The sequence below is a fragment of the Microcaecilia unicolor genome, chromosome 4 (assembly GCF_901765095.1).
Source record: "Microcaecilia unicolor chromosome 4, aMicUni1.1, whole genome shotgun sequence".
In the NCBI taxonomy this organism is placed as follows: Eukaryota; Metazoa; Chordata; class Amphibia; order Gymnophiona; family Siphonopidae; genus Microcaecilia; species Microcaecilia unicolor.
In genome coordinates, this window is record NC_044034.1 from 344854290 (window position 1) to 344881799 (window position 27510).

The 27510-nt window shown below is 44.2% G+C and overlaps 1 protein-coding gene across 3 annotated transcripts in view; it reads right to left on the reverse strand.

Moving 5' to 3' along the window:
• The window catches only part of RUNX1 (RUNX family transcription factor 1), a 272687-nt gene extending 248319 nt beyond the window's left edge, over positions 1 to 24368 (reverse strand). The window contains exons 1-2 of one of the 3 annotated variants that reach the window (XM_030202187.1): positions 24240 to 24368; positions 23948 to 24070 (exon numbers count right to left, since the gene is read on the reverse strand). In XM_030202187.1, coding sequence (XP_030058047.1) covers positions 23948 to 24005 — 58 coding nt within the window. In that variant the 5' untranslated portion in view covers positions 24006 to 24070; positions 24240 to 24368. Of the gene's footprint in view, positions 1 to 23947; positions 24136 to 24239 lie in introns of those variants that run through there. The other 2 variants (XM_030202188.1, XM_030202190.1) reach the window with 2 other exon arrangements.
• Positions 24369 to 27510: the final 3142 nt, after the last annotated feature.

A 27510-nucleotide genomic window follows, 5' to 3' on the forward strand; every position in this document is an offset into this window, starting at 1 on the left:
AATAATCAAAGTATACCTGAATCCTCACATTCTCGCTTACGGTCTTCCGTTCTTAAACCTCTTTCTGCAAGAAACCTTTCTTTACCACAGAGCTGTCTGGACTCCGAGAAAATTGCACAATCCCCGCCTAAGCTCCTCTAATTTACACACCCAAAAAGGCACTTTGGTTCATATTATCTACGAATACGAATTCAATGCTTCTGGAATTTTCAGACTCAGCTGCCCTCTCTCTCTCTGTCCTTGGTTATCTTCAAATCCTGCTCTCCCTCCCTCTCTTATCCTCCCTGATAACCAAAGGCCCCTATTTGACATATTAATAACTATAACACAGCAACTGATTCTGGCCAATTGGAAGAACTCCAAGCTATTAAATGAGCATTTTTGGTGGCAATCACATTTCTATTATACCATAAATATGAAGTCGCAGCCGCCACCTTCTCAAGCTCTACCCTTAAAAAATGCTCCATCTGGGCACTGCTTGCTGAGTTCGTTAATTCTTCTTTAATTTATTCATGATTGTTAATGAATATCTACTATTACTCTACTACGTTCTCTTTAGCCTGTACTTCTATTGGTTTCCTCTGATTGTACTCATCGCATTTTTACTGTTTTTCTTTTATTTTTTTTGTTTATCTAATGTTGATGTTACATTGCCTTAAAATTTAATAAAATCTCAGGAAAATAAAATAGCTCATCTGTTAATCTTTTTTTAATAGCTACCTGTTAATTGCAAATGCTCAAATATAAAATATTTTCAAATCCAATGAAGTTGGTGCGGTTTACTAAACATTTTCCTTATTAAGGTATCGACATGAGTTTAGAAAGAATAAAGAAGAATCTAAAATAATATCTAGGACCTTTAAAAAAAAAGGTTCGCATGGTAATTTTATATCTCTGAGGACTAAACCATCACTTAAAAATTAATTTGGTGGAATACCTAACCACAACATTTTGGTTTTGTCAGAATTCAACTTCATGCGATATGTTAAAGCATAAATTTTATCTATGCAGTCTTGAACTGTACATGAGATCTCATTGTTTCCTGACAGCACGACTATAAATGTTGTGATATCATCTGTAGAAGTAAAAAAAACCCCTTATCTTCCATTGTACAAAAACTTTACCAAATGAACTCATTAAAATGTTGATAAGAATTGGTGTAAGACAGAAGTATCCCTGTGGGACTTTACGTTCTGCAGGGTTCAGAAAATGAGTGTAATATGGTCGATCTAATTGTTTGGCAACCCCCCCCCCCCCCCCTTAAACCAGGCAATTACTTTTCCTATAAGGCCTATATCTCCTAACAGATTCAATTGAATGACCTCCTTCTCTGCTCATATCCAGCAGATTGCCAAGACCTGTCGTTTCTTTCTTTACAACATCCGTAAAATCCGCCCCTTTCTTTCCGAGCACTCTACCAAAACCCTCGTCCACACCCTTGTCACCTCTTGCTTAGACTACTGCAATCTGCTTCTTGCTGGCCTCCCACTTAGTCACCTCTCCCCTCTCCAGTCGGTTCAAAACTCTGCTGCCCGTCTCATCTTCCGCCAGGGTCGCTTTACTCATACTACCCCTCTCCTCAAGACCCTTCACTGGCTCCCTATCCGTTTTCGCATCCTGTTCAAACTTCTTCTACTAACCTATAAATGTACTCACTCTGCTGCTCCCCAGTATCTCTCCACACTCGTCCTTCCCTACACCCCTTCCCGTGCACTCCGCTCCATGCATAAATCCTTCTTATCTGTTCCCTTCTCCACTACTGCCAACTCCAGACTTCGCGCCTTTTGTCTCGCTGCACCCTACGCCTGGAATAAACTTCCTGAGCCCCTACGTCTTGCTCCATCCTTGGCCACCTTTAAATCTAGACTGAAAGCCCACCTCTTTAACATTGCTTTTGACTCGTAACCACTTGTAACCACTCGCCTCCACCTACCCTCCTCTCTTCCTTCCCGTTCACATTAATTGATTTGATTTGCTTACTTTATTTATTTTTGTCTATTAGATTGTAAGCTCTTTGAGCAGGGACTGTCTTTCTTCTATGTTTGTGCAGCGCTGCGTACGCCTTGTAGCGCTATAGAAATGCTAAATAGTAGTAGCAGTAGTAGTAGTAGTACATCAAAAGCCGTAGCCAAATCAAATTGGAGAATTATAACTTGATGACCGCTACATACTCCATTTCTACTTTCACTGACCAATGTTCGAAGAAGAGTTTCTGCTCAGTATCCCTTAAAGAAACCTATTGGTGCTGAAAAAAGTGCTAGTCTATGAGCCTGGCTTAAAGTTAGGCGCAGTTTATAGAATAGTACTTACGCCCGGGAATCGCACGTAACTTTAGGAGTGACCATTTGCACCTGTTGAAACATGGTGCAAATGTATGCACCTCCATTATGTGCGTATCCCCATTATTCTATAACAACGTGTAAATTTTAGGAACTCTCCATTCTGCCATGACCCCCCTAATTCTGCACCTCCTTTTTCAAATCAAGTGTAAATTTTAGGCACGGATCCCATACCTAAATTCATGCATTCCGTACCTAAATTTATGCACATAAAGTTCAATTAACTTTAGTTAGTGCCAATAATTGCTTGTTAAAAAGCTAATTATTGGCACTAATTAGCTTGCTATTCAATTACATTGTGCATGCAAATTGGGCACATGCCCAAATTTGCACACAAACGTTTTGGCATCTTTTACAGAATTAGGGGTTAGGGGGATAGTGCATATGTCTGGGAACCAATTTATAGAATTATCTTCTAGCTGTGTACTGCTTATTTTATAAAATATGTGAGTACATCACAACTCCACCCTAGATGCATCCAAAGTATGCACTCAGAAACACACACACACACACACATGGAATGATACCGGCTGTACATACAATAGCAAAATAATATTCAAGCACCTTTCTGACCTCATTTGCAACTTTTTTTTTTAATTAGTCCCTTATTTTCATACTCCTGTTACTCTAAAAATGATCAACCATTACTGTACCTTACCCTCTAACTACTAATAGGACTGGTCTTTTTAGCTTTGACATTCCCGAACTGTTTAGGAAACTGTTTTCCTCTTATGCAATCTAATTAATGTAAACTGTACTGAGCCCTGCAGAGAGGATTATAGCAGTATGTAAGTGTTGATTTGCTCACACCTTTTTCAGTAGTAGCTCAAGGTGAATTACATTCAGATACTCTGGATATTTCTCTGTCCCAGGAGGGCTCCCAATCTAAGTTTGTACCTGAGGCAATGGAGGGTTACATGACTTGCCCAAGATCACAAGGAGCAGCAGTGGGATTTGAACCAACCACCTCTGGATTGCAAGACCGGTGCTCTAACCACTAGGCCACTCCTCAACATTCCATGTAGAACCACCAATAATAGCAACATTCTATGTAGAATCTCAAATAGTAGCAACGTTCGATGTTCCACTGCACTAACCACTAGGCTACTCCTCCACTAGCAACATTCCATGTAGAAGCCTGCCCTTGCAGATCAGCAATGCGGCTGCGCAGGCTTCTGTTTCTGTGAGTCTGTCGTCCTGCATGTATGTGCAGGACATCAGACTCACAGAAACAGAAGCCTGCGCGGCCACGTTGCTGATCTGCAAGGGCAGGCTTCTACATGGAATGTTGCTAGTGGAATAGTAACATTCCATATAGAATCTCAAATAGCCACAACAGAATCTCAACATTCCAAGTAGAATCTCAAATAGTAGCAACATTCCATGTAGAATCTTCAATAGTAGCAACATTTCATATATTTATTTATTTAAATTTTGCTTTCACCTTTTTCAGTAGTAGCTCAAGGTGAGTTACATTCAGGTATTCTGGATAGTTCTCTGTCCCAGGAGGGCTCACAATCTAAGTTTGTACCTGAGGCAACGGAGGATTAAGTGACTTGCCCAAGATCACAAGGAGCAGCAGTGAGATTTGAAGTGGCCACCTCTGGATTGCAAGACCAGTGCTCTAGCCACTAGGCCACTCCTCCACGCCATCCTTGCTTACTCCCTATGTTGCCTATTAAAATGTTCTATTACGTATTGTATTGACATTGTAAGTAATATACTATGCCATACTTTGTATTGCTGATTGAATATTTTTCCTGCTGTAATTGTCTATAGCTGATATTTGAGTTGTTCTTGCTGTACATCACCTTGAGTGAATTCCTTCAAAAAGCGGTAAATAAATCCTAATAAATAAATGTGCATGTACCACAGGATAATTATATAAAAGATCTCTTCTGCGTGTAAAACAGCCTGTCCACTTGGAAAAGCCTTTATAAAATTAGCCCGTAGACCCAGATTCTATATAGCGCGGCTTAAATTCAGTCATATTCTGGATTTAATTAGTTAACAAGCCAATCAGCGCTGACAATTGCCAGTCGACAAGCAATTATCAACACTAATTGGCATTAATTAGAATTTACGCACCCAACTAAGCGTATCCTGTAACTTGATGTGCGTAAATTCTAAGTCGCACAGTTGAAAAGGGGTGTGGCCATGGGTGTGGAATGGGCGGATCATGGGCATTTCTAAAATCTATGCACATTGTTATAGAATACACCCAGTCTGTGCCTAATTTAGGCGTCAGCATTTATACCAGGTTTTACTTGATGTAACTGCCCGCAACTAAGTTTAGTCATGCGGACAGGCGCTCGGCGGATTCTTTAAACCATGCAGAACTTTAAGCTTATTCTATAAAATATAGGCGTACTTTATAGAATACGCCTAGGGTTTTTTCCCTTGCGGAATTTTCAGGCGCTATATATATATAGAATCTAGTCCTTGATGTGTAAGTAATGTGGGCTGGAATGAAACATATCTCAACAACGTGTAAGAATACCCTGGTATCAAATACTCAGGAGCATGTGCGGCAGGGGCGTAGCTATGGGGGGGGGGGGGGCCACGGCGGCCTGGGCCCCTGCAAATTTCATCCAGGCCCCTGGTTAGGCTGGCAGGAGTCCCCAACCCCCACCAGCCAAAGCCTTCTTCAGCGCCGTTCTCCGGCGCAGCTGCGTTCGCTGCCCTGCTCTTCTTTCTTCTTGCTCCTCCTGTGCACGCTGACGCTCCTTTACGTGAAACTGAGAAGGAGCGTCAGCCTGCAGAGGAGGAGCAAGAAGAAAGAAGAGCAGGGCAGCGAATGCGGCTGCGCCGGAGGCCGGCGCTGAAGAAGGCTTCGGCTGGCGGGGGTTGGGGACCCTTGCCAGCAAAGGTATTTATTTTTGCGGGGGAAGTGACATGGAGGTGAGGCGGTGGGGGGGGGGGGGGCAAAGAGGCGAGGTGGCACTCAAAATGTGCCCCCATCCTCGGGCTCTGGCCCCCTCCCACCGTGAGGTCTGGCTACGTCCCTGATGTGCGGCAGGGGGCTCCAAAGTGCAGAAAGAGTAAATTGATATCTTTGTCGAAAAGGGATAGAAGTACAGAAAAAGAGAGAGAGAGAGGGAATTAGTTGTAAAATGCATGTAAATGGAGGCCTGCAGTCAGCAAAAAGCCTGAAATGTGAGGCCCCATTTCATACAGTACAATGGAATTTTCTTTCACTCACAGTTAAGGGAGAGGGAAGCACTTTGAAGCATTATCGTCACACCGAGTGCAGAGCTGTGAGCTTCTGGGAAGTAAATAGCACTGCCACCTTTTAATGTGCTCTCATTAAGGTGGTTTATATGAAAACAGATTATGGAAGGCTAATGGCGCTACTGGTACGGAGACAGCTTATTAACGTTTTGAGCTTTGTCTGCGGAGTCATTAATCATACAAGAGAAAGATAGTTACAATGTACGGGGAATTGTAATGCAAGGAGAATGGTGAATATGCCTAAAATGTAATATATCAAAGGCTGAACCTGGTGGCTCACAGGGAAGAGCTGGGTTTGATTCGTGAGCTCAGCTGCTGATTCTCTGGTCACTGTGTTGGCAATGTTCATTCATAGGCCTTAGGAGCAGGGGCAGTGGAACAGCTTGGAGGTCCCTCTCCCCCCCTCCCCCCCTCCCCCCAAATAATCACTGTCCCTGCCTCCCACTCTTCTAGCTGCTGATACTGTGCTAGGCAAAATATTAGTATGGCCATGACCCCAGTGGTCCACCCTATTCCGCTGCCTATACCTATGCCAACGCGTCACCTAGTAGTTGGATTCAAGGTCCACGTTAGCTGGGTTCTTGATGCAGCCTGTCATTCCTAATTGAAGACTCTCAGTGCAATGGTTGAGCTAAATGGGCATGGGTGCCCCCGTATAAGAGGCTTGGGGACTTCCATTTGCGATGCAGCCCGCCCCCTGCCCCCCGCATTTTGACCTTTTATTTCCGTGGCAGCGACGTCAATGAAGAAAAAGACACTACAGGCTCGCCGCCAGCTTCTCCCTTCTCTCTGCACACAGTGTCCCGCCTTCTGCGGCGATGCATTTCCAGTTTCCGCGAGGGCGGGACACTGTGTGCAGAGAGAAGGGAGAAGCTGGCGGCGAGCCTGTAGTGTCTTTTTCTTCATTGACGTCGCTGCCAAGGAGCGTATGGAGGTAAGCTCCACCCCCTTTAGCCTCCCCAAACAGTTGGGCTACCGACCGTCTATGTAAATGGGTAGATGTAAAATTGGGGGAAACTTGAGGAACTTGTGACCGAAGCCCTTATGGTGCTGTAACTCAATAGAAGCTGGTTCTGACTCAGCTGGAAAGACAAAAGGAGCAAGAGGAAAACGTTCAGAACAAAACCAAAAAGCTTATCAACACAATAAGAATACATTTTTATATACTACTACACAGTGGCGTAGCCAAGGGTGTGCCTGGGTGGGCCCAGGCCCACCCACTTTAGGCTCAGGCCCACCCAGTAGCAGCACACCTATGATGTGGCTGGCAGGGATCCCCAAGCCCCACCAGCTGAAAACTCCCAACAACTGTCCCTCCTGCATACCTTGTAAATAGCAGATCTTCGCCTGCAGCGAGCAGTGACTGATACATACTGCTTCCCTCTGATGTAGTCCCGCCTACGCAGAAACAGGAAGTTGCATCAGAGGGAAGGCTGTGGGGCTAACATGAGCAGTGTGTATTAGCTGCTGCTCACTGCAGATGAAAATCTGCTATTTAGAAGGTATATGAGGGAGGGGGGGATGTTTGAGAGACCATATGGCATGCAGGTGGGAGAGGGAGAGACCAAATCACTTGTGGGACATGGCAGAGTTCTTCTGCCCACCCACCTTGGGCCCAGGCCCACCCAAAATTGGGTGTCTGGCTATGCCCCTGCTACTACATACCCACCACTGAGACCAGAGTGGTGGACAAACATCTATACATATAACATTATACATCATTAAAAACATAACTATATCTGTTGATTTTATATTTTTAATGTATGTTTTGTTGTACTCTGCTCTGGACAAGGGCGGTACTAGATATAATAAAATTCTAATTCTAATTCCCTCTAAAAGCACAGGTCAGGAATCTTGGGATACTGCTAGAGTCATCACTCACTCTGATCCCGCAAATTCAAAACAACCTTTAAAAAATTGTCTCTGTCACTTGCGGCAGCTACGAAATCTCTCTCAGTCTGATCACAGTGGTCCATGCTATGATAACATCACGACTAGACTACTGTAATGCCCTGTACACTGGTCAAACCAAAAAGAGTTTGTATCAGCTCCAACACATTCAAATGCCACAGCACAACTGATAGAAGGCTTCAAGCAGCGTGACCACATTACACCCTTTATTGCAAAACCTACACTGGCTGCCGGTACCTTCCAGGGCTAAATTTAAGACTCTGTGTTTGATTTTCAAGGTCCTCAGACAAAATGAACCAGAATACTTAAAGAATAAGTTAGCTCTCTACCAGTGCATTTTGTCTAGCAAAAAAGGTGCTGGTACTCAAATGCCAGGCCACCCTTCAGGGGTGGAGTGATCATTGAGGGACTCACCCCACAATAGCCAGGACCCCTGCAACCAGTCATAGAATCTATGACAAGGCAGAATTTGTATGTAGAACCTGAGCTCTTTCATTAAAATATGAGAACCATGGGTCAAGTTTAGCAGACAGTGGAAAAGGTGCCGGTACTCAGTACCCCCAAGTACCCCCTCAAAAAAAGCCCTGCTCTCTACACACCTTCCGGACCTCTAAGGTCCTCTCAAGAAGCATCGCTATCTGCAATGGCGTCGTGAGGGCGGCTGCCACCCGGGGCAGTTTGTCGCTGTGCACCCCCCCCGGGTGCAGCATGACACCCCCCCTCGGTGCATCACCCCCCCCTCAGCATCACCCAAGCCCCCCCCCCGGGTGCAGCATGACACCCCCCCCTCGGTGCATCACCCCCCCTTCAGCATCACCCAAGCCCCCCCCCCCCCCCGAGTGCATTCTTGCCTGCTGTGTGCACGCCGCTGGGGGGGGTGTCGGTTCCACTGGTTCCCTGCTCCCTCTGCCCCGGAACAGAACCTGTTCCGGGGCAGAGGGAGCAGGGAACCAGCGGAGCCTACACCTCCCCAGCGGCGTGCACCCGGGGCGGACCGCCCCCACCGCCCCGCCCTTCCTACGCCACTGGCTATCTGTACTCTCATCAAAAAAAAGATTGCAGAATGTGATACCTGCCAGCCAGCCTTCTCAGGAGTAGCCTCCATACTGCATGTAGTTTGAGACTACCTCTACTTCAGGAAGCAGGTAAAAGCCTGGCTCTTCTTTCAAGCCTTTAATACGTAGGGTGACTGACTATACACTCGTTCTGCACCTGGACTAGCTTGCTACAGACACTGTAACTTAGACCAATTCCTTATATCTTGTTTAACTGTACAAAGAACTTGCCTTGAGTTTAGCCACCCATCTATTTATCCCAACTGTACTACCCATCTTGTCCCCATCTATATATCTGCACTTGACCTCTCGGCTACATGGTAAGCTGTATGAGGTGTTTGGTTAGTATTATGCTGACATCATTTTATATCTCTGTTTTTTTGAATTTCAGTGCTGTTACATGTGTATATTTTTGATACTGTTTCATGGTAGTTCTGTTATTATGCTTCAATTTGTCGTTTCCAAGTTTACCTCATTTAATACATAGTAACATAGTAGATGACGGCAGAAAAAGACCTGCATGGTCCATCTAGTCTGCCCAAGATAAACTCATATCTTGAATTTGTACCTGTCTTTTTCAGGGCACAGACCGTATAAGTCTGCCCAGCAGTAGTTCCCGCCTCCCAACCACCATAATGTATTTATGCTTGGGTGAATCTCTTCATAAAGGCATTTAATAAATCGTTAGTAAATAGTTGCTTTTGCTTCACTATCTCTGTTGAAATGGGACAGATCCACGGCTCTTCAGGTTGGGCTCTTCAGCTTGGAAAAGAGACGGATGAGGGGAGATATGACTGAGGTCTACAAAATCCTGAGAGGTGTAAAATGAGTAGAAGTAAATAGATTGTTTACTCGTTCCAAAAGTACAAAAACCAGGGGACACTCAAGGAAATTACATGGAAAGACTTTAAAAACAAATAGGAGGAAATATTTTTTCACTTAAGAAGTAGTTAAGCTCTGGAACTCTTTGTTGGAGGATGTAGTAACAGCGGTTAGTGTATCTTGGTTTAAAAAAGGTTTGGAGAAATTCCTGGAGGAAAAGTCTATGCCATTGAGACCGACATGAGGAAGCCACTGCTTGCCCTGGGATTGGTAGCACGGAATGTTGCTAGTAATTGGATTTCTGCCAGGTACTTGTGACATGGCCTGGCCACGGTTGGAAAGAAGAGATACTGGGCTGGACGGACCATTGCTCTGATCCAGTATGGCTTTTCTTATGTTCATATTGCCTTCAGAAACAAAAAAGCAGCAAACAAGGTTTCAACAAGAGCCCTTACATTTGGGGGGTGGGGGGGGGGGAGAAATCATTGTGTTAGGGGTTGGGTTTGAGGGGGATACCGCTATCTGAGAACGGAGACATCTCAGTCACACAGGGGCAGCAGTGGAGGACCGCATAGCGGAGAGCAGCTGAACACTATTCGACTAAGATAAGTGCAATAGCGTAAATCGGATAGCGTGTTAAGCACTAGTAGTGTTCCACGTATGATTAACAGACTGTCTCTGTATTTATGAAAAAACAGGATGTCTATTTAGTTCAGTTACCACAGCCTATTAAAATTATTTAGATGTGACATCGGTTTTTTTTGCCTATGATGAAGAGAGGACCATTGGGTCCATTTAAGCTCCGTGAGATCTAGTTTGGGTCTCGGAGCTCTTTGAGGCTTCTTCCCTGAGCACAAAGCCATTTTGCATCTTGTGGAATTTGTTGTTGGTTTTGAAATGCCCTTTAATGCATGCCTAATGCAGGAAAAATAGCCTGACGCAGGATGTGCTGAAATGTTCTGCATTGGTTTTGCCATTTCTACGTGCTAAATGCATGATATTTTTAATTTTTGTTTTTGGAGGGGGCGCTAATCGGCCAGCACTCTGACGTTACCACTGTGCTAACTGATTAGCATGCTCATAATGTGGGATCCCTTAGCGCCTCCTACATAGGAGAAGTTAAGTGCCCACATTGATTTTTTTTTTGATGATTGTGCTAGAAATGGGCTTAGCGTGCGGGAAAGGCCCGCATAAGGACACGCTAATCCCATCGCTTAGCGCAGCTTAGTAAAAGGGCGTCATAGTGAGGACTCCATGCAAAACCTGGTTCTAACATCACACACGCTGGCAGCGGCCTCATATGGAGACTCCACTGAAAAAGTCCAATCAAGCCTGATTGTGGGATTTGGTCTGTTCTGATTTATTAAGTCTAGATATCTGGTTAATGTGCATTTGTTCATAATATTGTAATTAGCTTAGAGAATGATGCAGAAGGAAAAAAATGTAAAAAACACATTAAACTGAACATATTGTGGAGTGGAGGAGTGGCCTAGTGGCCTAGTGGTTAGGGTGGTGGACTTTGGTCCTGGGGAACTGAGGAACTGAGACTGATTCCCACTTCAGGCACAGGCAGCTCCTTGTGATTCTGGGCAAGTCACTTAACCCTCCATTGCCCCATGTAAGTTGCATTGAGCCTGCCATGAGTGGGAAAGCGCAGGGTACAAATGTAACAAAAACAAAATAGATACTATTGGAGATTCTACATGGAATGTTGCTACTGTTGGAGATTCTACATGGAATGTTGCTATTCCACTAGCAACATTCCATGTAGAAGGCTGCGCAGCCGTGCAGGACGTCAGACTCACAGAAGCAGAAGCCTGCGAGGCCACATTGGTGGAATAGCAACATTCCATGTAGAATCTCAAATATTAGCAACAGTGGAGGAGTGGCCTAGTGGTTAGGGTGGTGGACTTTGGTCCTGGGGAACTGAGTTTGATTCCCACTTCAGGCACAGGCAGCTCCTTGTGACTCTGGGCAAGTCACTTAACCCTCCATTGCCCCATGTAAGCTGCATTGAGCCTGCCATGAGTGGGAAAGTGCAGGGTACAAATGTAACAAAAATAAAATAGATACTATTGGAGATTCTACATGGAATGTTGCTATTCCACTAGCAACATTCCATGTAGAAGGCTGCGTAGGCTTCTGTTTCTGTGAGTCTGACGTCCTCACAGAAGCAGAAGCCTGCGCGGCCACATTGGTGATCTGCAAGGGCCGACTTCTACATGGAATGTTGCTAGTGGAATAGCAACATTCCATGTAGAATCTCAAATAGTAGGAACAGTGGAGGAGTGGCCTAGTGGTTAGGGTGGTGGACTTTGGTCCTGAGGAACTGAGTTTGATTCCCACTTCAGGCACAGGCAGCAGCTCCTTGTGACTCTGGGCAAGTCACTTAACCCTCCATTGCCCCATGTAAGCCGCATTGAGCCTGCCATGAGTGGGAAAGCATGGGGTACAAATGTAAAAAAAAAATATATATATTCCTAATAAATGGGATATATTGTGTTTGGTTCATGCAGCAAACACTTCTATAAGCTGGGGGACAGGGAAATAGCTACTGTACCTAAATGTAACTTGCCTTGAACTGCTACTAGAAAATAGCTGGTCTGATTATCAGAACACCCACAATACATCTGCATTCACTGTATGAAAATATGCATATGTATAGGCTGCACTGAAGAGCCAGGACTCTGGGTTAAATGATGTGGGACTCTCTCTGGATCAATTTCTTAGTAGGGTTAGTCAACTAAGTGCATATCATGTGGACAGACTGAACATATTTTGGTTGTACCCTGTATATCTATGGGTTTATAGTTCCTGTTTTTTCAAAGAAACGACCTAGAAATTCATACATGCATTGGGGTAAGATTTTGATTCAGTCTGTCTGGTTGACAGAAAAGGCATATAGTAACCCTGCTCTGCAGATCTTGTATGCTGTAGTGTCTGGAGGTGTGCCTCAACAGGTACTTCATCTCCAAGGAGCAGAGGGCCCAATTTTCATTCTGTAGTGGTCAGCGGTCTTTAAGCTCAAGGAGGTTTTATGACAGGAGACGGCATGACATCAAAAAGTTGAAGCCGTCTCCCCCGCGCAGCTGCCATATTGTGTGACTCCAAACATTCGCTGATGGAATTGAAAGCAATAGCAAACTTATGAAGTTTATGACTATGTGTGTGGTTTTTTTTTATTTTGACAGCTTTTTAAAATTTATTTGAAAGCTTCCCATATGTAACCCAAGGTTCTTTTTTTAACCTCTGGTGGGGGGGGGGGGGGGGGGGGGGGGGGCCCACAACTCAGCCCCAAGGCTCAGGCAGAGGCAGGGCTTTCCTTAAAGCTGCCTCCCTACAAAAATCAAGCCTCCTGTGGCTCCAAAAACAAGTCTGAAGCTCTGGAGCACCTGTACCTGTGGACCATGGCTCACACCCCAGGATCCCCCAGAAGTATCCAGTTATACATGGGAAGCTTTCAAATAAAAACCTCACAAGTTTGCTATTGTTTTCAATTGTGTCTGCGGATGTTTTGGGTCAAACAATATGGCAGCAAGCTCCGCCCACTGACTTCAGCCCCAGGCAGGCTCATGCCACCTCCTGTCATAAAACCTCCTTGTTGAAGATGCTGACAACCACAGGCTGAATGAAGCCTGGGTATTCAATGCTGGGCCATGTCCAGGCGCTGGCACTGAATATCTGGTTCAGTGTAGCTACCCAGCAGCTACCCACACACTGGCTAATATTCAGACCAGTACCTGGGTAGCTTGGTGAATAAAGTTAGGACAGCCTTTTTTCTGTCCTAACTTTTATGTCCCTGGCTAGTGGACTAAATATTGCTGTTAACTGTGTAAATACTGGCTCTACCCCTAGACTATCCTGGCACTGGTCAGACAGTAACAGGGTAGAAAGGAACCAATTCCAAGTGATCAGTCACCACACCAGGATAAGATGCTCCAATGAAATTTTATTAAGACCCAACACTGCCCGTGTTTCGGCTATAACAGCCTTCCTCACAGGTCCAATCAATGAGTGCTCAGTTGTGTATCGATTGATAGTGGAGCATTTTAAACTCTTGCATGCTATACCAAATCTGTACCGAGTGGAATTGGTTTTGGAATTGGTTCCTTTCCACCCTGTTACTGCTGTGTTCTGTCCTTGTGGAAAGTGTGAACCCCATTTGTCTTTTTGACTGGTCAGACAGTGTCATGGTAGTTAGCGGAGATACTCAGTGGCACTGGTCAGTTAAGTGCTGTTAAATATCCCCTCCCAGCCCATTTAGTGGGGTTTGATTGGGTAGGGGCTTCTCCTGCTTGGTTCAACACTATTGAATATGAATTATAATGGCAGAAGAAACTGCAAGTTAGAGCAATCCTTCATTAGAACATAAGAACAGCCATACTGCATCAGACAGACCAATGGTTCATCTACCCTAGTATCCTGCTTCCAACAGTGGCCAATCCAGGTCACAAGCACCTGGCAGAAATGCAAAGAGTAGCACCATTCCATGCTACCAATCCCGGGGCAAGCAGTGGCTTCTCCCATGTCCATCTCAATAACAGACTATGGACTTTTCCTCCAGGAACTTGTCCTAACCGTTTTTTAAAACCCAGATACGCTAACCGCTGTTACCACATCCTCCGGCAAAGAGTTCCAGAGCTTAACTGTTCTTTGAGTGAAAAAATATTTCCTCCTATTTGTTCTAAAAGTATTTCCATGGAATTTCATCGATTGTCCTCTGGTCTTTGTACATTTTTGAAAGAGTTAAAAATAAATTCACGTTTACCCTTACCATTTTACCAATCCGGATTTTGTAGACCTCAGTCATGTTCCCTCTCAGACATCTCTTTTCCAAGCTGAAGGTCCCTAACCTCTTTAGCCTTTCCTTCAGACATGGCCTTCTCCAATAACAGACTCTCTAATAAGAACTATCCCTCCGACCTAGCCTTCTCTGTTAGTAGACAAGAAATAACTTATCAAATCTGGAATCCACTAGAACTTTATGATGATAATTTGATAAACCATTTTCACTTGTATGTGCTGATTTATGAGCATTAATGAGCTCTTACAAAATTAGGTCACATCTAAAAGTGTGCATGGTGCAAACTAGCATGTACTTGTGCAGAAGGTGTGCTCGAAGATGGAGATAGGGTGGAATGTGGGCGGAATCACTGTTTATGCATGTATTTTTATAAAATATGCACATTTACATGTATGGTCTCAACATTCAATCTAGACACGATTTCTGTGGGATTTTGCTAGGCTAAAAAAATAGGTGCTTTCCCATTCTATTAAGCTAAGTACCCTGTTATGAAATTACCCCCATGAATTTAAGATTTAGCAAAGGAAATAAAGAAATGTTGGCTTTTCCCCCGGATTCTATATAGTGCGGATTAAGTTGTGTGCGCAAATCTGGTTGTATTCTGAATTTGCATGTGCAACTAAATTAGTTAACAAGCCAATTAGTGCTGATAATTGCCAATTAACAAATTATTGACACTAATTGGCATTAATTAGAATTTATGCACTAGCTGTCTTAACGTATTTTGTAATGTGATGCGCGTCAATTCTAAGTCACAGAGTTGAAAAGGGCGTATGGCCATGGGTGTGAAATGAGCGGGTCATGGGTGTTTCTAATATCTATATGCGTTGTTATAGAATGCACCCATTCTACACTTAATTTAGGCATTGGCATTTACACCATGTTTTCTATAAACCGTACAGAAATGTAGGCGTACTTTATAGAATACGCCTAGGCAAATTTTTGGGGGTGCCAATTTTTTTAGCCATAATATATAGAATCTAGTCCAATGTGAGGAAAGTAAGATGGGCTCAGGCGGCAGAACAAGGGATCCAGCTTTCTGTGCATGCCACTTTCACCAGCCATTGGTGGTGGACTGACTTATAGTAAAACCCTACTGAGTTCTTATCAAGAAGGTCCTGGCATTACATGATGCCATCAAATAATGGAAGCAGGGCTTCTCTGGTCAATCCTACTTTTTAAGCTTTTCTCTCTACCAGAGGCATAGCCAGACTTTGGCAGGAGGGGGGTTCAGAGCCCGAGGTGAGGGGGCATATTTTAGCCCCCCCGGCACCGCCGACCCCCCCGCCACTGCCAACCCCCCCTCCCGCCACCGCCACCACCACTAACTTTGCCCCCCCCCCCCGCAGTCGCCTACCTTTGCTGAGGTCCTCTTCTGCCTGTGCAAGGCTTCGTTCTGTTTCTGTGAGTCTGACGTCCTGCACGTACATGCAGGATGTCAGACTCACAGAAACAGAATGAAGCCTTGCGCCGGAAGAAGAGGACCTTGGCTGGTGGGGGTTGGGGTCCCCCGCCAGCAAAGGTAGGCGACGGCGGCGGCGTGGGAGGGTTGGCGGCGGGAGGGGGGTCGAGAGGGTCGTCGGCAGGGGGGTCCAGGGCCAAATCTATGGGGGCCCAGGCCCCTGTGGCCCCACGTAGCTACACCACTGCTCTCTACATATTTGACAATTTATAGTCCTCAGCACGTAAGGGACGACAGTTCAGGTCCCAGCAACTTCATAAATCAGTAGAAACATTGTAGACAAGCTCACATTAGTCATTAAGCATGTGCAGAGGCCATTTTTAAAAAATCATTTGGATGTTTTCCATCAGTTTCTCAGCATTTTTGTTTTGTTTCACATGTTCATTTCCTTAACTTTTTTAAAATGCACACTAGAACTTTTCAACACATGCAAAGCAATTGTATGTGCATTAATTCGTAAGTTAACACGCATGAAATCAATTTTGCACACACTCATGGGTCAATGCTCAGCTGCTGTGGTGTTTTAAACATCAACTAGGGAATTCTATATATGCTGCCTAGTGTTATGTGTTATTTCCATGCCAATATTTCAACATGAAAAAAGCGTTATAACAGAAGCAAGGCACTAAAATGAACCAAAAATGGCTGATCGGCGCAGAGCTAATGCACCTTAGGGCCCTTTTACTAAGGTGCACCGAAATATGGCCTGCGCTGGTGTAGGATTGGATATGCACAGATCCATTTTTCAGCATGCAAACTAAAATTGGGGCACATCCATTTTGGGCCTGAGACCTTAATGCCACCCATTGACTTAGCGGTAAGGTCTCACGTGTTAACCAAGCGGTAATCATCAGCGCATGTACACTGCTGATTACTGCCCGGTTAATGTACATGGTAGAAAATAAAAAAATATTTTCTGCTGCACGTATCGGACGCACGTAAAAAATGGAATTACCGCTCGGGGTGCACAGTAGCCGGGCTGTAGTTCCAAACTGATGCATGTTGGACGCGTGCAGGTGTCTACGTGCCTTAGTAAAAGCCCCCCCCCCATTATGGAATAGCACCAAAGTGTTTCCATGTGGATCTGAAAAGGGGGTGTAATGATAGGAGGGACATGGGTCTTTCAGCGGTGCTCCCTTCAAATGCGAGCAGTGTTATAGATTTTGGGGGAACCTGCACCCAACTGGCATGCTGAAAATGGCAGATACAAATCAAGGTCAGGTATACACATAAAGTAGCACATATGAGTTTATCTTGTTGGGTAGACTGGATGGACCGTACAGGTCTTTCTCTGCCATCATCTACTATGTTACTATGCTGAGATTTACACCTGGTTTCAAGTTGGTTTAAATGCTCATGCCCATAGTTGGGTGTGGATTCTCTTGTTTGTTTATTTATTGGGAATTATTAACCGCCTTTATAGAGAGATTCGCCTAAGGTGGTGTACAGCAGGTACAGTTTAACATAACACTTACAATTTTGTTAACAGCATAACAATAATAAAATAACCAAGAATAAACATAAATACAATAAATGAGGTAAACTTGAAAACAGTAAATTGAAACCTAATAATAGAACTATCATGAAACAGAATCAAAAATATACACATTTAACAGCACTGGAATTCAAATACCAGAGATATAATACAATGTTAGCATAATACTAATGATACACCTAATAAGCATGCATTAGAACATTCAACCAACATAGATATGATGCTAAAGATTTTCTATAACATGGCTTTAACATATATCATAAAGGATGCCTATCACGGAGCAGCCTTTGTAGATTATCATTCAGTGGCGATTTTTTTTGGCGCAAATTTTTCGATGCCATATACTGAGTCCAGCCCCAACTGTGGGGTTCAAAAAATATAAAGAGATTTGGCACCAGTATCTAGATAGCAGCTGGTACTGAATATCCAGATAAAGGTGGTCAGAACTTGTCAGAATGAGGCAATATCTAGTCTGTTATCTGGATAACACAGGACGGCCCTTCTATCTGTCCTAAGTAATCTGGATAAGTTACAAGGATGGCCCGCTAAATATTGCCCTTATCCTGGGCACTATCCACACAGTGCAGAGGTGTTCTGTATGGGTATCCAGTGGCGCTATCCGGATAGGGGGCAATTCTATAAAGGGTGCAAAACGTTAGGTGCCCTGATGCTGCATTCTAAGGACTAGATCCAGTGAATGCTGCCCAAATTTGGGTACTGAAAAAATACACTCTGAGCGCTATTCTGTAAACAGCGCTCTGAGTTGACTGCCGTGTAGCACTGGGATCAGCACCCAACTTTGGGTGCGAGGATTTACACCAACTGAAACCTGGTGTAAATCTTCACGTGGATCCACCAGTTTCTATAATACTGTGTGCATGTCTAGTGAACGCCCCATGGCCACACCCCCTTTTCAGGTTGCACGCTAGAAAATTGATGGACGCATCTTTATAGAATAAGGCATAGCAAGATGCGTGCGTAAATCCAAACTGTTGCCCAATTAGCGCCGATAATTGATTGATAGTGCTCAATTACTGGTGCTAATTGGCTCATTTCGCAATTAAGTTGCACGTGCAAATTGGATACACATCCAAATTTGTGTATGCAGTTTTGAGTGCCGTGTATAGGATTTGGGGGGTTAGCACTAATTCTAGAACAACATTGGGGTGTCCAGGTTCTATTATAGAATACTAGTGAAAGTCGGCTTTTACGAACCTACATCTAGGCACACTCACGCCATGTCAGTACCAGGTGTACATGCACATGCCTAAATGCAGCATCGGTGCACAACTTTATTCTGTAAGTAATGCCTGTAAATGTGGGACCTGCCCTTGCCCACCCAAACTGTGCCCACGTGTGTATTCCCCCCCCCTTGCACATCCGTGTCGGCAGGTTGTGTGCTTCTGTTAGAGAAATACCACTGAGTGTGCAGTTCGCACTTACGTGCAGAAATTCACACGTGTGTTAGTATTCTGTAGCTTAGACACACAACTGGCGCCTACCTTTAGAAGACCTGTTATAGAATGAGGGAGAGAAGAGCCTCTGAATATTCCAGTCAGCAGCACTTAGCTGGATAAGGACTTTGGAATATTGACCTGTGAAATGTTTAAGGCATGTTAATGACCTGAATGGCTGCCAATGAATGAACATCCCTATTAGCCATGCATCCCACTTCCAGGGTACCCCCGATGCTTTGCAGATGCCCTCAGTGCATTAGAGGTGTGCATGGGACAATATTTCATTTCCCTTCAGATTCTGAACCAGTTCTGGGTTTTGTCCCATTTATGTTGCTTTGTTTCACCTATTTGTTTCATTATTAACACGCGCTTTTCTACTTAACGTGTGATATGTAAGAATAACGCAAATTGGTAAGAAGAGTGAATGCTATTGGTGGCAATGAAAGAACCCCAAAATCTCAGGTCCTATTGTTTTTATGAATCAACCTAAGACCTGTAAATGGCTTATTATGTGATATTTCAAACAACTGAACACCCTTTCAGGGCAGCCCAGGACAACTTCCGACATTGGAACCGAGATGGGCAAGTCAGTTTGAGAGCTATTTTCAAAGGAATTTGGCATTTATCCGTCAACATCCCCTCTTTCCCCCTGGTACAGGATAAATTAAATGCACTGGCTGTCCATAGCATACATACTTTTCGGTATGGGAAGAACGGGCCAGAACTATGTCACAAGGTGTGTGTGCACAGTTTGTACCCACTAGGCAAGAAATGATAAAGAACGTTCTCTGGGGAGCTTCCCTTTGAAAACGAGCTTGCAGGAGTACACCTGGACTGAGAATTGCCTTCACTCATCTCCCTGCTCCTCAGTTCTAAACCAGCTTTGCCACTGACTTTCTGTGTCATCTGAGACCTTCTTCAGCAAAGACTTTTTGTATAAGAATATCTGTAAAACAGATGTAGGAAAAAAAAATCTTTGTTTCTCTGTGCCTCAGTTCCAATCTCAGCTCTGCCAATCTCTGTTTCTGTGGTTTGGTGCAAATCACTTATCTCCCTATACCTAACAGTAACTGAATAATAATCATAATAATAATTTTATTATTTTCTTGTCCACCGTGCGTTCAGTATGGGTACAAGCATATGCTATGGTACATTGTGGGGATTACCAACCATGACACCTTATAAAAAGTCAGGCAGTCTCCCTTAACACCGCCAAGTCACCCATCCTGAGTCACACCTAAGGTTCTCAAGTACTAAGGGGGTCTTTTGCAAAGCAGCAGCAAGCCCAACGCCGGTTTGCCGCTCACTAATCCGGAAGTACCACCGGCCCAATACAGCTGTCAGCGGTAGTTCCTGCTGGAGCGCGCACCATGCTGGGGCTCCAGGAATTGGTTTTCTGTAGTGCGGTGTTAACCCGGCAGTCATCGGGCATTGCCGCATGCTGCCCGGTTACCGCCAGGTTACAGTGGGAGTCCTTGCTGCCACCTCAGTGGGCGGCGGTAAGTACTCCCTGCCGCATGGCCATGCGGTAAAGGTTAGCGTACCGCGTGGCCAATTTTGGGGGCGGCGTTTTACCTGCCGTGGTAAAACAGGTTCTGGAAAGTGGGAAAAACGGCCCCTGCCGCTACCGCAGGGCCCTTTTTCCTGCAGCTTAGTAAAAGGACCCCTACATTTGAAAGTGTTTTAGCATTTCCGGAGAACACTAAAAACTTATCTTTTTAAAAAGGCATACCCTACCAACCCAACATAAATGCATGATCTCTGCAACACAACAAAACTAAAATACGGAATGGGCAAAACACAATTCTCTCGCTGCATTATGACCTTATGTGGCTGTATCAGATGAACTTTTTCTTAGCTCAACATCACTCTGTATTTGTTAACACCGGAGTCTGCAAACGCATCTCCGGCACTATGTAAGCCACATTAAGCATGCAAATAGGTGGGAAAAATGTGGGATACAAATGTAACAAATAGATGTTATTATAGAAATTCAAATCATCCATATTGTTGGTATTATTATTATTATTTTTGGTCTGGCTCACCTTCCTCTCTACCTGAACTCCCCTGCCCCAACCCTCCACCCTCTACACACACAAATACACACACACACACATATATATATACATCCACAACCACCAATAGCTTTATTCTCATGTAAGCCTTTCAATCTAGTGCCATCAATGTAAGACCCACCCTCACTGGAAGACCACAGATGATGGACCACTTCAGTAACTGGTGTGTGAGTATTCTGTATCCCACTGTGGGGTGTCCCTGCTGAGTGATGGCTGGGATTATGGTCCTCCAGGGCTTGTGAAAGCTGTTTCTTCAGCATCCTGTCGGACTGAATACGAGCTCTGGAAAACCATTATTAATTTTGCCAGAAAGATGGATTCCAAGCATCTGTTTTGCAGAAGACGGCCTCGATCTTTTAGATTGGAAAGGAAAACACTATCTCAGGGCATCAGATGTTCTTGCTGGACATGTCCACAATTTTAGTTTCCTTACCTAGCCGTGGAAGCAAGGATATGGTGAGATATGATAGCGAAAACCCATATCCTTTGTGGTGTACCACAGTCAGTTAATATGTCAGGGCTTTTGGCACCGTTCACACAGAGTCAAACAATTGCTTGACGTTTTCTTTCCTTTTTTCTCCCCAATTTTCACAGGCTATCAGACTAAGAATAGAATTATGGGTTTCCTTCTGCCAGTATTGCCTAGCCTGATAAAGTTAAATCCATGGACGAAAACAACGGTTTGTTAAGAGAGCAAGTGCAATAAATTTCAGAAGGGAAAAAAGGAAAAACGACAATTTTGGACATTTCTAATGAGCAGTCTGTGTAAACAAGGTTTGAGTAATATCAGCAAGAACAATTCAGGCAAGGGAATGATTATTTTTTCTTGCTCCCAGGCCCAAGTATCCCTTTTTGTTGAAGTATTTTGAAATACACCCAGTTGGGCGAAAACAAAAGGGAAGCAAAATTCTGACTGGCTCTTTGGAAGCCTCGCTCCCGGATGTCCCACTCTCATCCCCGTAGGACTCTTCAGAGGGGTGGTGAGCGAGCGGAGCTTAACATGCCGGTCAACCATGGGGGTTCTTCTCCTTAGTTTCCAAAGGGATGCCTCATAAACTAACATGCCTACATTATAGGCACGATATGCCTGCAATATTTGAGGGGGGAGGGAGGGAGAAGGGACAGGGAGATCATATTGGTGGTGGTGGTGGGGGGGGGGGGGGGGGAGGGTAGACCTGGATCATTTCAGGGGGAGGGAGGGCTGCACCCCATGAATCCACTCAAACCTATATCTAGAGTTATAATAGAGATAGCATCTATCAAGGTCTTACCTCAGGAGGGACAATCTCTCATTTTGCATTTTGATAAGTTGCCTAACTTATTATCTGCCTTAAAAGCAGAATTATTATTATTATTATTATTATTATTATTTGTGAATATGGTCAGATCCTGGCTAAATGAATTGACTTTTTAGCTTATTTTGCTGCTCTGTGCTTTTTCTGCTCTGCTGATTACATTTGGGGTTTTTTTACTTAGCAGGCTCTGTTTTTGTTTTGTTTTCACTCTGGCTCCTATCTACTACGGCTTAATGCGCCAACAGGCAAAGCGGTAGATAACGCACAGTAACGCCATTATCGGCTGCTAAGGGTTAGTAAATCCTGGCCTCGGGGTTTTGTGCTAATTATATTCAACATTGGATCTCGAATTATTTTAATGCCATTCGTCTTACTGTTTTTTTATTTATTTTTATTTTCGTTGATCTTGTTGCGGTGTTATTGCTATCATTCTGTCACACAATCTTTGGGATCACAGATCTATGTGATCTGATGATGTTAGATTTGTTTCCTATTTCCATTACCGGGTCACACTCCTGCTAACTGCCTCGGTGCCCCGGCAGTTCTGGTTTCTCTTGCTCTCATTTCACTGATGCCCCTCCGGAAGAGCCGCGCTCTTTTCCTCTCCACGAATGCACGTATATCTTCTAAAACAGGCCTTCACGGTGCTAAACGCGGTAGCTAAACATTCCTCCCCACCCCTGAAAACACGAGGGCACAATTTTTGGTTCCCCTGCAAATATTGCTTCCGCTCCTCTCTGCATGTAGGACAGTAGGAAAGAGTTAGCGGCTGCTGGTTGCGCTGCCTCTGCGCGCTACCAGAACTGAGCGATGCGAAAGGAATGTACGAATCAGGGCAGAGAGTCCTGTGATTCAACCTGGCAGAACCGTCTTCCGACGCCACTTAAAAACAAAACAAAACAAAAAAAATCCCCGTGCTCTGATCAGCTCCGTGGTGTATCACTTTCACAAGTGCCCAGGGCTGGGGCTGGCAGAAGCACGGGGCAGGGGGGGTAACAAGGGGTCGCCACGCTGCCCACCTTCTTCCGCTGCCTCACGAAGCTGAATAATGCCAGTGACTAACGCACACAGCGCTCAGGTCTGTGAGAAACCCTTAAACCCTTTCTTGCAGCCAGACCGATGACTGATCGTTTAGTCGGTCATCCCAATGACACAGGTTGCAGCAGACAGAAAGCCTCGCGAATGAATGTTTTGGGGATGAGAGGGTCAGCTGCACACGCTAGTGACCTGGGGGTTAATTCCGAGAAGATAGACATACATGCCTTACTTATCTGGAAAGCTAGTGACTAATTACATCGGGTTCTATTCAGGGCTGTGAGAAACTGTCCCGTCCCCCCAGCACTGATGAGAAAACTTCCTTTTCATGCTGCTGGACGTTACACTTTTATCTGTTTTACACTAGTTTCAGAGACTGCTCTCAGGAGCGTGGCTGCATCTCACAGTGATGGAAAGTGCCAGTGGACTTCCCTGGGAACAGCCCTGAAGCCTGCAAGTTATTTGGCTCCGGCTGCAAGCACACCTCTGAGCGTTTCCAACCTGTGCCAGGCTTTATAATGGGTGAACATAAAGACAGCAGCATCCTGTCTCGCTAGAAATGTGTGCATCTGTTCTTACCTCTGTGCACACAAAATTAGCAGCCATGCAAGACTGCATGTACCGTTTTGCAAAACTGCATGAGCTGCACAGCCCTTTACTAATTTCACCCAGCTTGGACTGGAAATATACCACATAGAGGAGAATGCACCGACCACCTCAGCAGCTGAATTAAATGCTGGAGAGGTGTGTGTGTGTGTGTGTGTGTGTGGGGGGGGGGGGGGGGGGGGGGGGAAGTAGCAGTGAAATCTATGCTGGACGTTTGGAAATCCTCAGAGAAGACAGTCAGATTAAGCAAGCAGAAATCTCTTAAACTATGAGGCATGGCAGAGAGCATGCTCTGTCTAAAAACAGGATGGGACAGCCCAAAAAAACTAATGACACCAAAATCCCCTCGGTTGCACTTACCTCTCATGAAGCACTGCGGGTATGAAGGAAATGACTCAAAAAAGTTGTTGGAAGCCATTATTTCCTCTTTAAAACGCCCTCAGCCTTTAGAATTGGTGGGCAATGTATGTTGTTCTCTTTCAACTTGGAAAGTAAAAAAAACAAGAATTGTCATTCTTTGAGCATGTATCCCAGGCATCTCTCTCTCTCTCTCTCTCTCTCTCTCTCTCTATGATAATGCACTTCAGAAAAAAAAATACAACACTCAAATAGTCAAATATAGTGGATTGGTTGTGGTTTTGATGATGCTTACCACTCTATGAAACTCTGTGGTTTACAGTCAAAATGATTCGCCCTCTTTGCTGACCAATATCCACGACCCAGTCTTGTGTGACTGCTTCTGCACACAACTTGTGGTTCTGTGGTTGTTTATGAGGCCCAAAAGAAGTGTTTCATGCAACCCAAATTACAAATTTGACTGTTCCCCTTTCCGCAAGCTGTCTTAATTGGTTGTGTCCAATCACATGACTTGCATGATGTCAACTTTTTTTTTTTTTTAAACATTCTGAGCAATGCCCTTCCCACCCCACCTGCCCTCCCCTTGGCTGAGTAAGAAAATAACAGAGCCCAGTACAGTGTGCTAGAGCAAAACTACTTACTGACTCACACAGCCCCTTATTATGCAAATGGTCTTTGCTGATTTCAGTCCAAACTCAGCTTTTGTTGTTATTTGTGGTTTTTGGAACCCCTGATTACTTTGATAAAGATTTCCCTGTCGCTTATTCAACAGTCATTCAAATTTGGGTGTAAGACAGCCGCTTGCACAGGATGTCTAGGGCAGAAAGTACAGTGCCAGGGCATCAGCATAGTTCAGTGAGTACAAAAAATGGAAATCGTGCAAACAGAAGTGAAAGGGGAGACACCGGAGTTGTGTTCTGCATGCCGAAACCGTGCCCACATTATCTCAGTGAATAGGAAAGAGGAGGCCCTTCTTTGAAGGCTGTAGCAAAGGTAAGGATAACTGTGAGTTGCTTTAGCCATTGATCTACAAAATCCACATATGCAATCCCTTCCAATAAAAGAAATAAAACAGGTGAGTTTTCATACCAGGACCTGTTGTTATTTTTTTTTTTTGACTATTCCGATGAAAGAAGTAAAGAAGAAAGACAAGACTGATAACTGTAACATTACATTGTTATAGTGCCTGTCTCTGGATTAATGCAAGGAATATATTCTCCCCTTTCCTCCCCTTTAAGGGCTCGATGCTCAAAACTCTGGTGCTAGAGGCAACAATGCACATCCCATAGCGCAGTAACAGTGCTGAAAACTAGCCTCCCAATGCCCAAAGCAAATGGCATGCAAATTTTATGCACACTAGTAAAGTGAAAGCAAGGGGGAGGAACGTGAATGACGCATGAGCGCAAGAGGTGCCTTACCGCAAAACTCCAGTATCCATGTACCAGGCTGAACAGGAAGTCTAAGAGCACATCAGCACCCTTTTCCCACACCATGAAATATAACCCCCCCCCCCACCAAAAAAACCCAACATTTTTTGCAATTTAAATCCCCTAAGAGGCTCACACCAAAGCACAGGAAAACAGGTATCAATGCCCACCCCCACACCCGGCTTTGCTTGGACTTGCAGATATATTTTTTTCTATCAGCATCAACAGGCTACATGGGCTTCTTTCTCCTTTCCAAAGAAGCCCAAAACTGGCAATTTAACGTGAAAAATGCAAATGCTAATCCCCCGATCTGGCATTAAGGCCAGCGTTAGTTTCTGCGCTGTCTTCTGAGCATTGGAGTGAATACCTAATCACCCTGATTTGGATCCATTTCAATGCATTTAAATAAAATGTGCACTGATCTTCCTTGCACATGCTCGGGAGGGTTTTGTGCATGCTGTGCACATTAACATGTGCGCAGTTCCGGCGCTAAATGCTCCCAGCGCCAGCATTAGGTTTTGAGCATCTGGGCCTAATAGTTTAGTAATGGGGTTTCTGTTCGTGTGGATATATTATCTGGCCACAACAAAACCCCGGTGGAAATACATTACTCAGATGATATATGTTTTAATGTTGTACTTCTATTTTTTGTTGTAAATGCTATGAGCATACAGTTAGAACGTCATATAATGGAATAAACAGTTTTATTATTAGCATTTGTATAGCGCTACCAGACGCACGCAGCGCTGAACACCTGATACAAAGAGACAGTCCCTGCTCAAAAGAGCTTACAGTCTAAATAATACAGACAGACAAGACAGTTACGGGTGAGGGAAGTAATGGGAGCTAAAAGGCAGCAGTGAAAAGGCGGATTTCCAGCATAGATTTGAAAACAGGTAGAGTTTTACATGTGATAAGGACAAGACTGTCTCATAGGGCTGTGGTGGACATTTTTTTTCTTAGCATTTTATTCCCAAATTGTATGCACAACTTTCATGCTTCTAGAGCTACAAATGTCAAAAATTATTCATGTTCCTCTAAAACACGTTACCTTGCTACATAATTGATTTCCATTTCCAAAATTATGAGAATTCTTCCATGTCTAGATACCTGGGGCTCAATAGTCAAAGGATTTAAGCTTCTGACTTTGAGAGTTATGCTCATAAATTGGCCTCTTTGAAAATGTACTAGGGCTGAGCAGATGCATTTTTACTCAAAATGTAGCTAAACTCTCAAATGGAGCATGAAAAGTGAGAGGCAGCAGAGGCAGATGTAGGGTGGGGAAAAGACATTAGGAACTTAGCACTGACTTTCAGCACTAGGCTCATAAATCTAGACAAATGAATGGCAGTCTTAATTTTATGAGCGTAACTTTTAAGCTCCTAAATTAAGATGAATTTTCAGCTGAAAAGTTATGCTCCTAAATTTGGCTGAAAATGGGGCACAAATTTAGGAGCCTAACTTAGGAGAATAAATTTAGGAGCTCAGCTTTTGGGCCCTTGGAAAGTTAAATGTAACTAAATGCCTAACAGAACATCTGGCTGGGAATGCAGTGCTTGGATGTATATCATGATCACTTGAAATCCCCCAGATGGCAAACCAGAGATTTCTGTGGCAAGTGATGACACTATTCCTGCCGGAGGGCACTTTTTGTGTGCCCATTGATACTCTGGCACCCTAATACTTTGGCATGTGCTTGGCCAACCATTTGTATGTTCTTATTAAGGTGTGAAACAGTCAAGTGCTAAAGCCTACTATATCAAAGCTGTAATCTATTGTAAGGCCACCAGATGACGCTGTTCTGTTTAGGGGTTCACATATTGTGTGCTGTTGCTTTCCATACTAACCATCCTGCACCTTCCCGTTGCGTATGTTGGAACAAACTCCTTCCACAACCATTCCTATAGAATACAAATTATTTCATGTATTAATCAGAGATGCCAAGAACGAACCATCTAAAACAAGAGCAAGAACAAAGGCCAAAGAATGAGATTTTTCAGATGGCGCATCCAGGGTATAAACTATGAAAGATGTATATGTTGCATTGCTTTGCAAATGAAAAAAAGCAGCATAAAATAATGTTTGCTGTTCTTTGGTGACTCTGAAAGGATATGCATAGGGTGGAGGCAATATGGGACG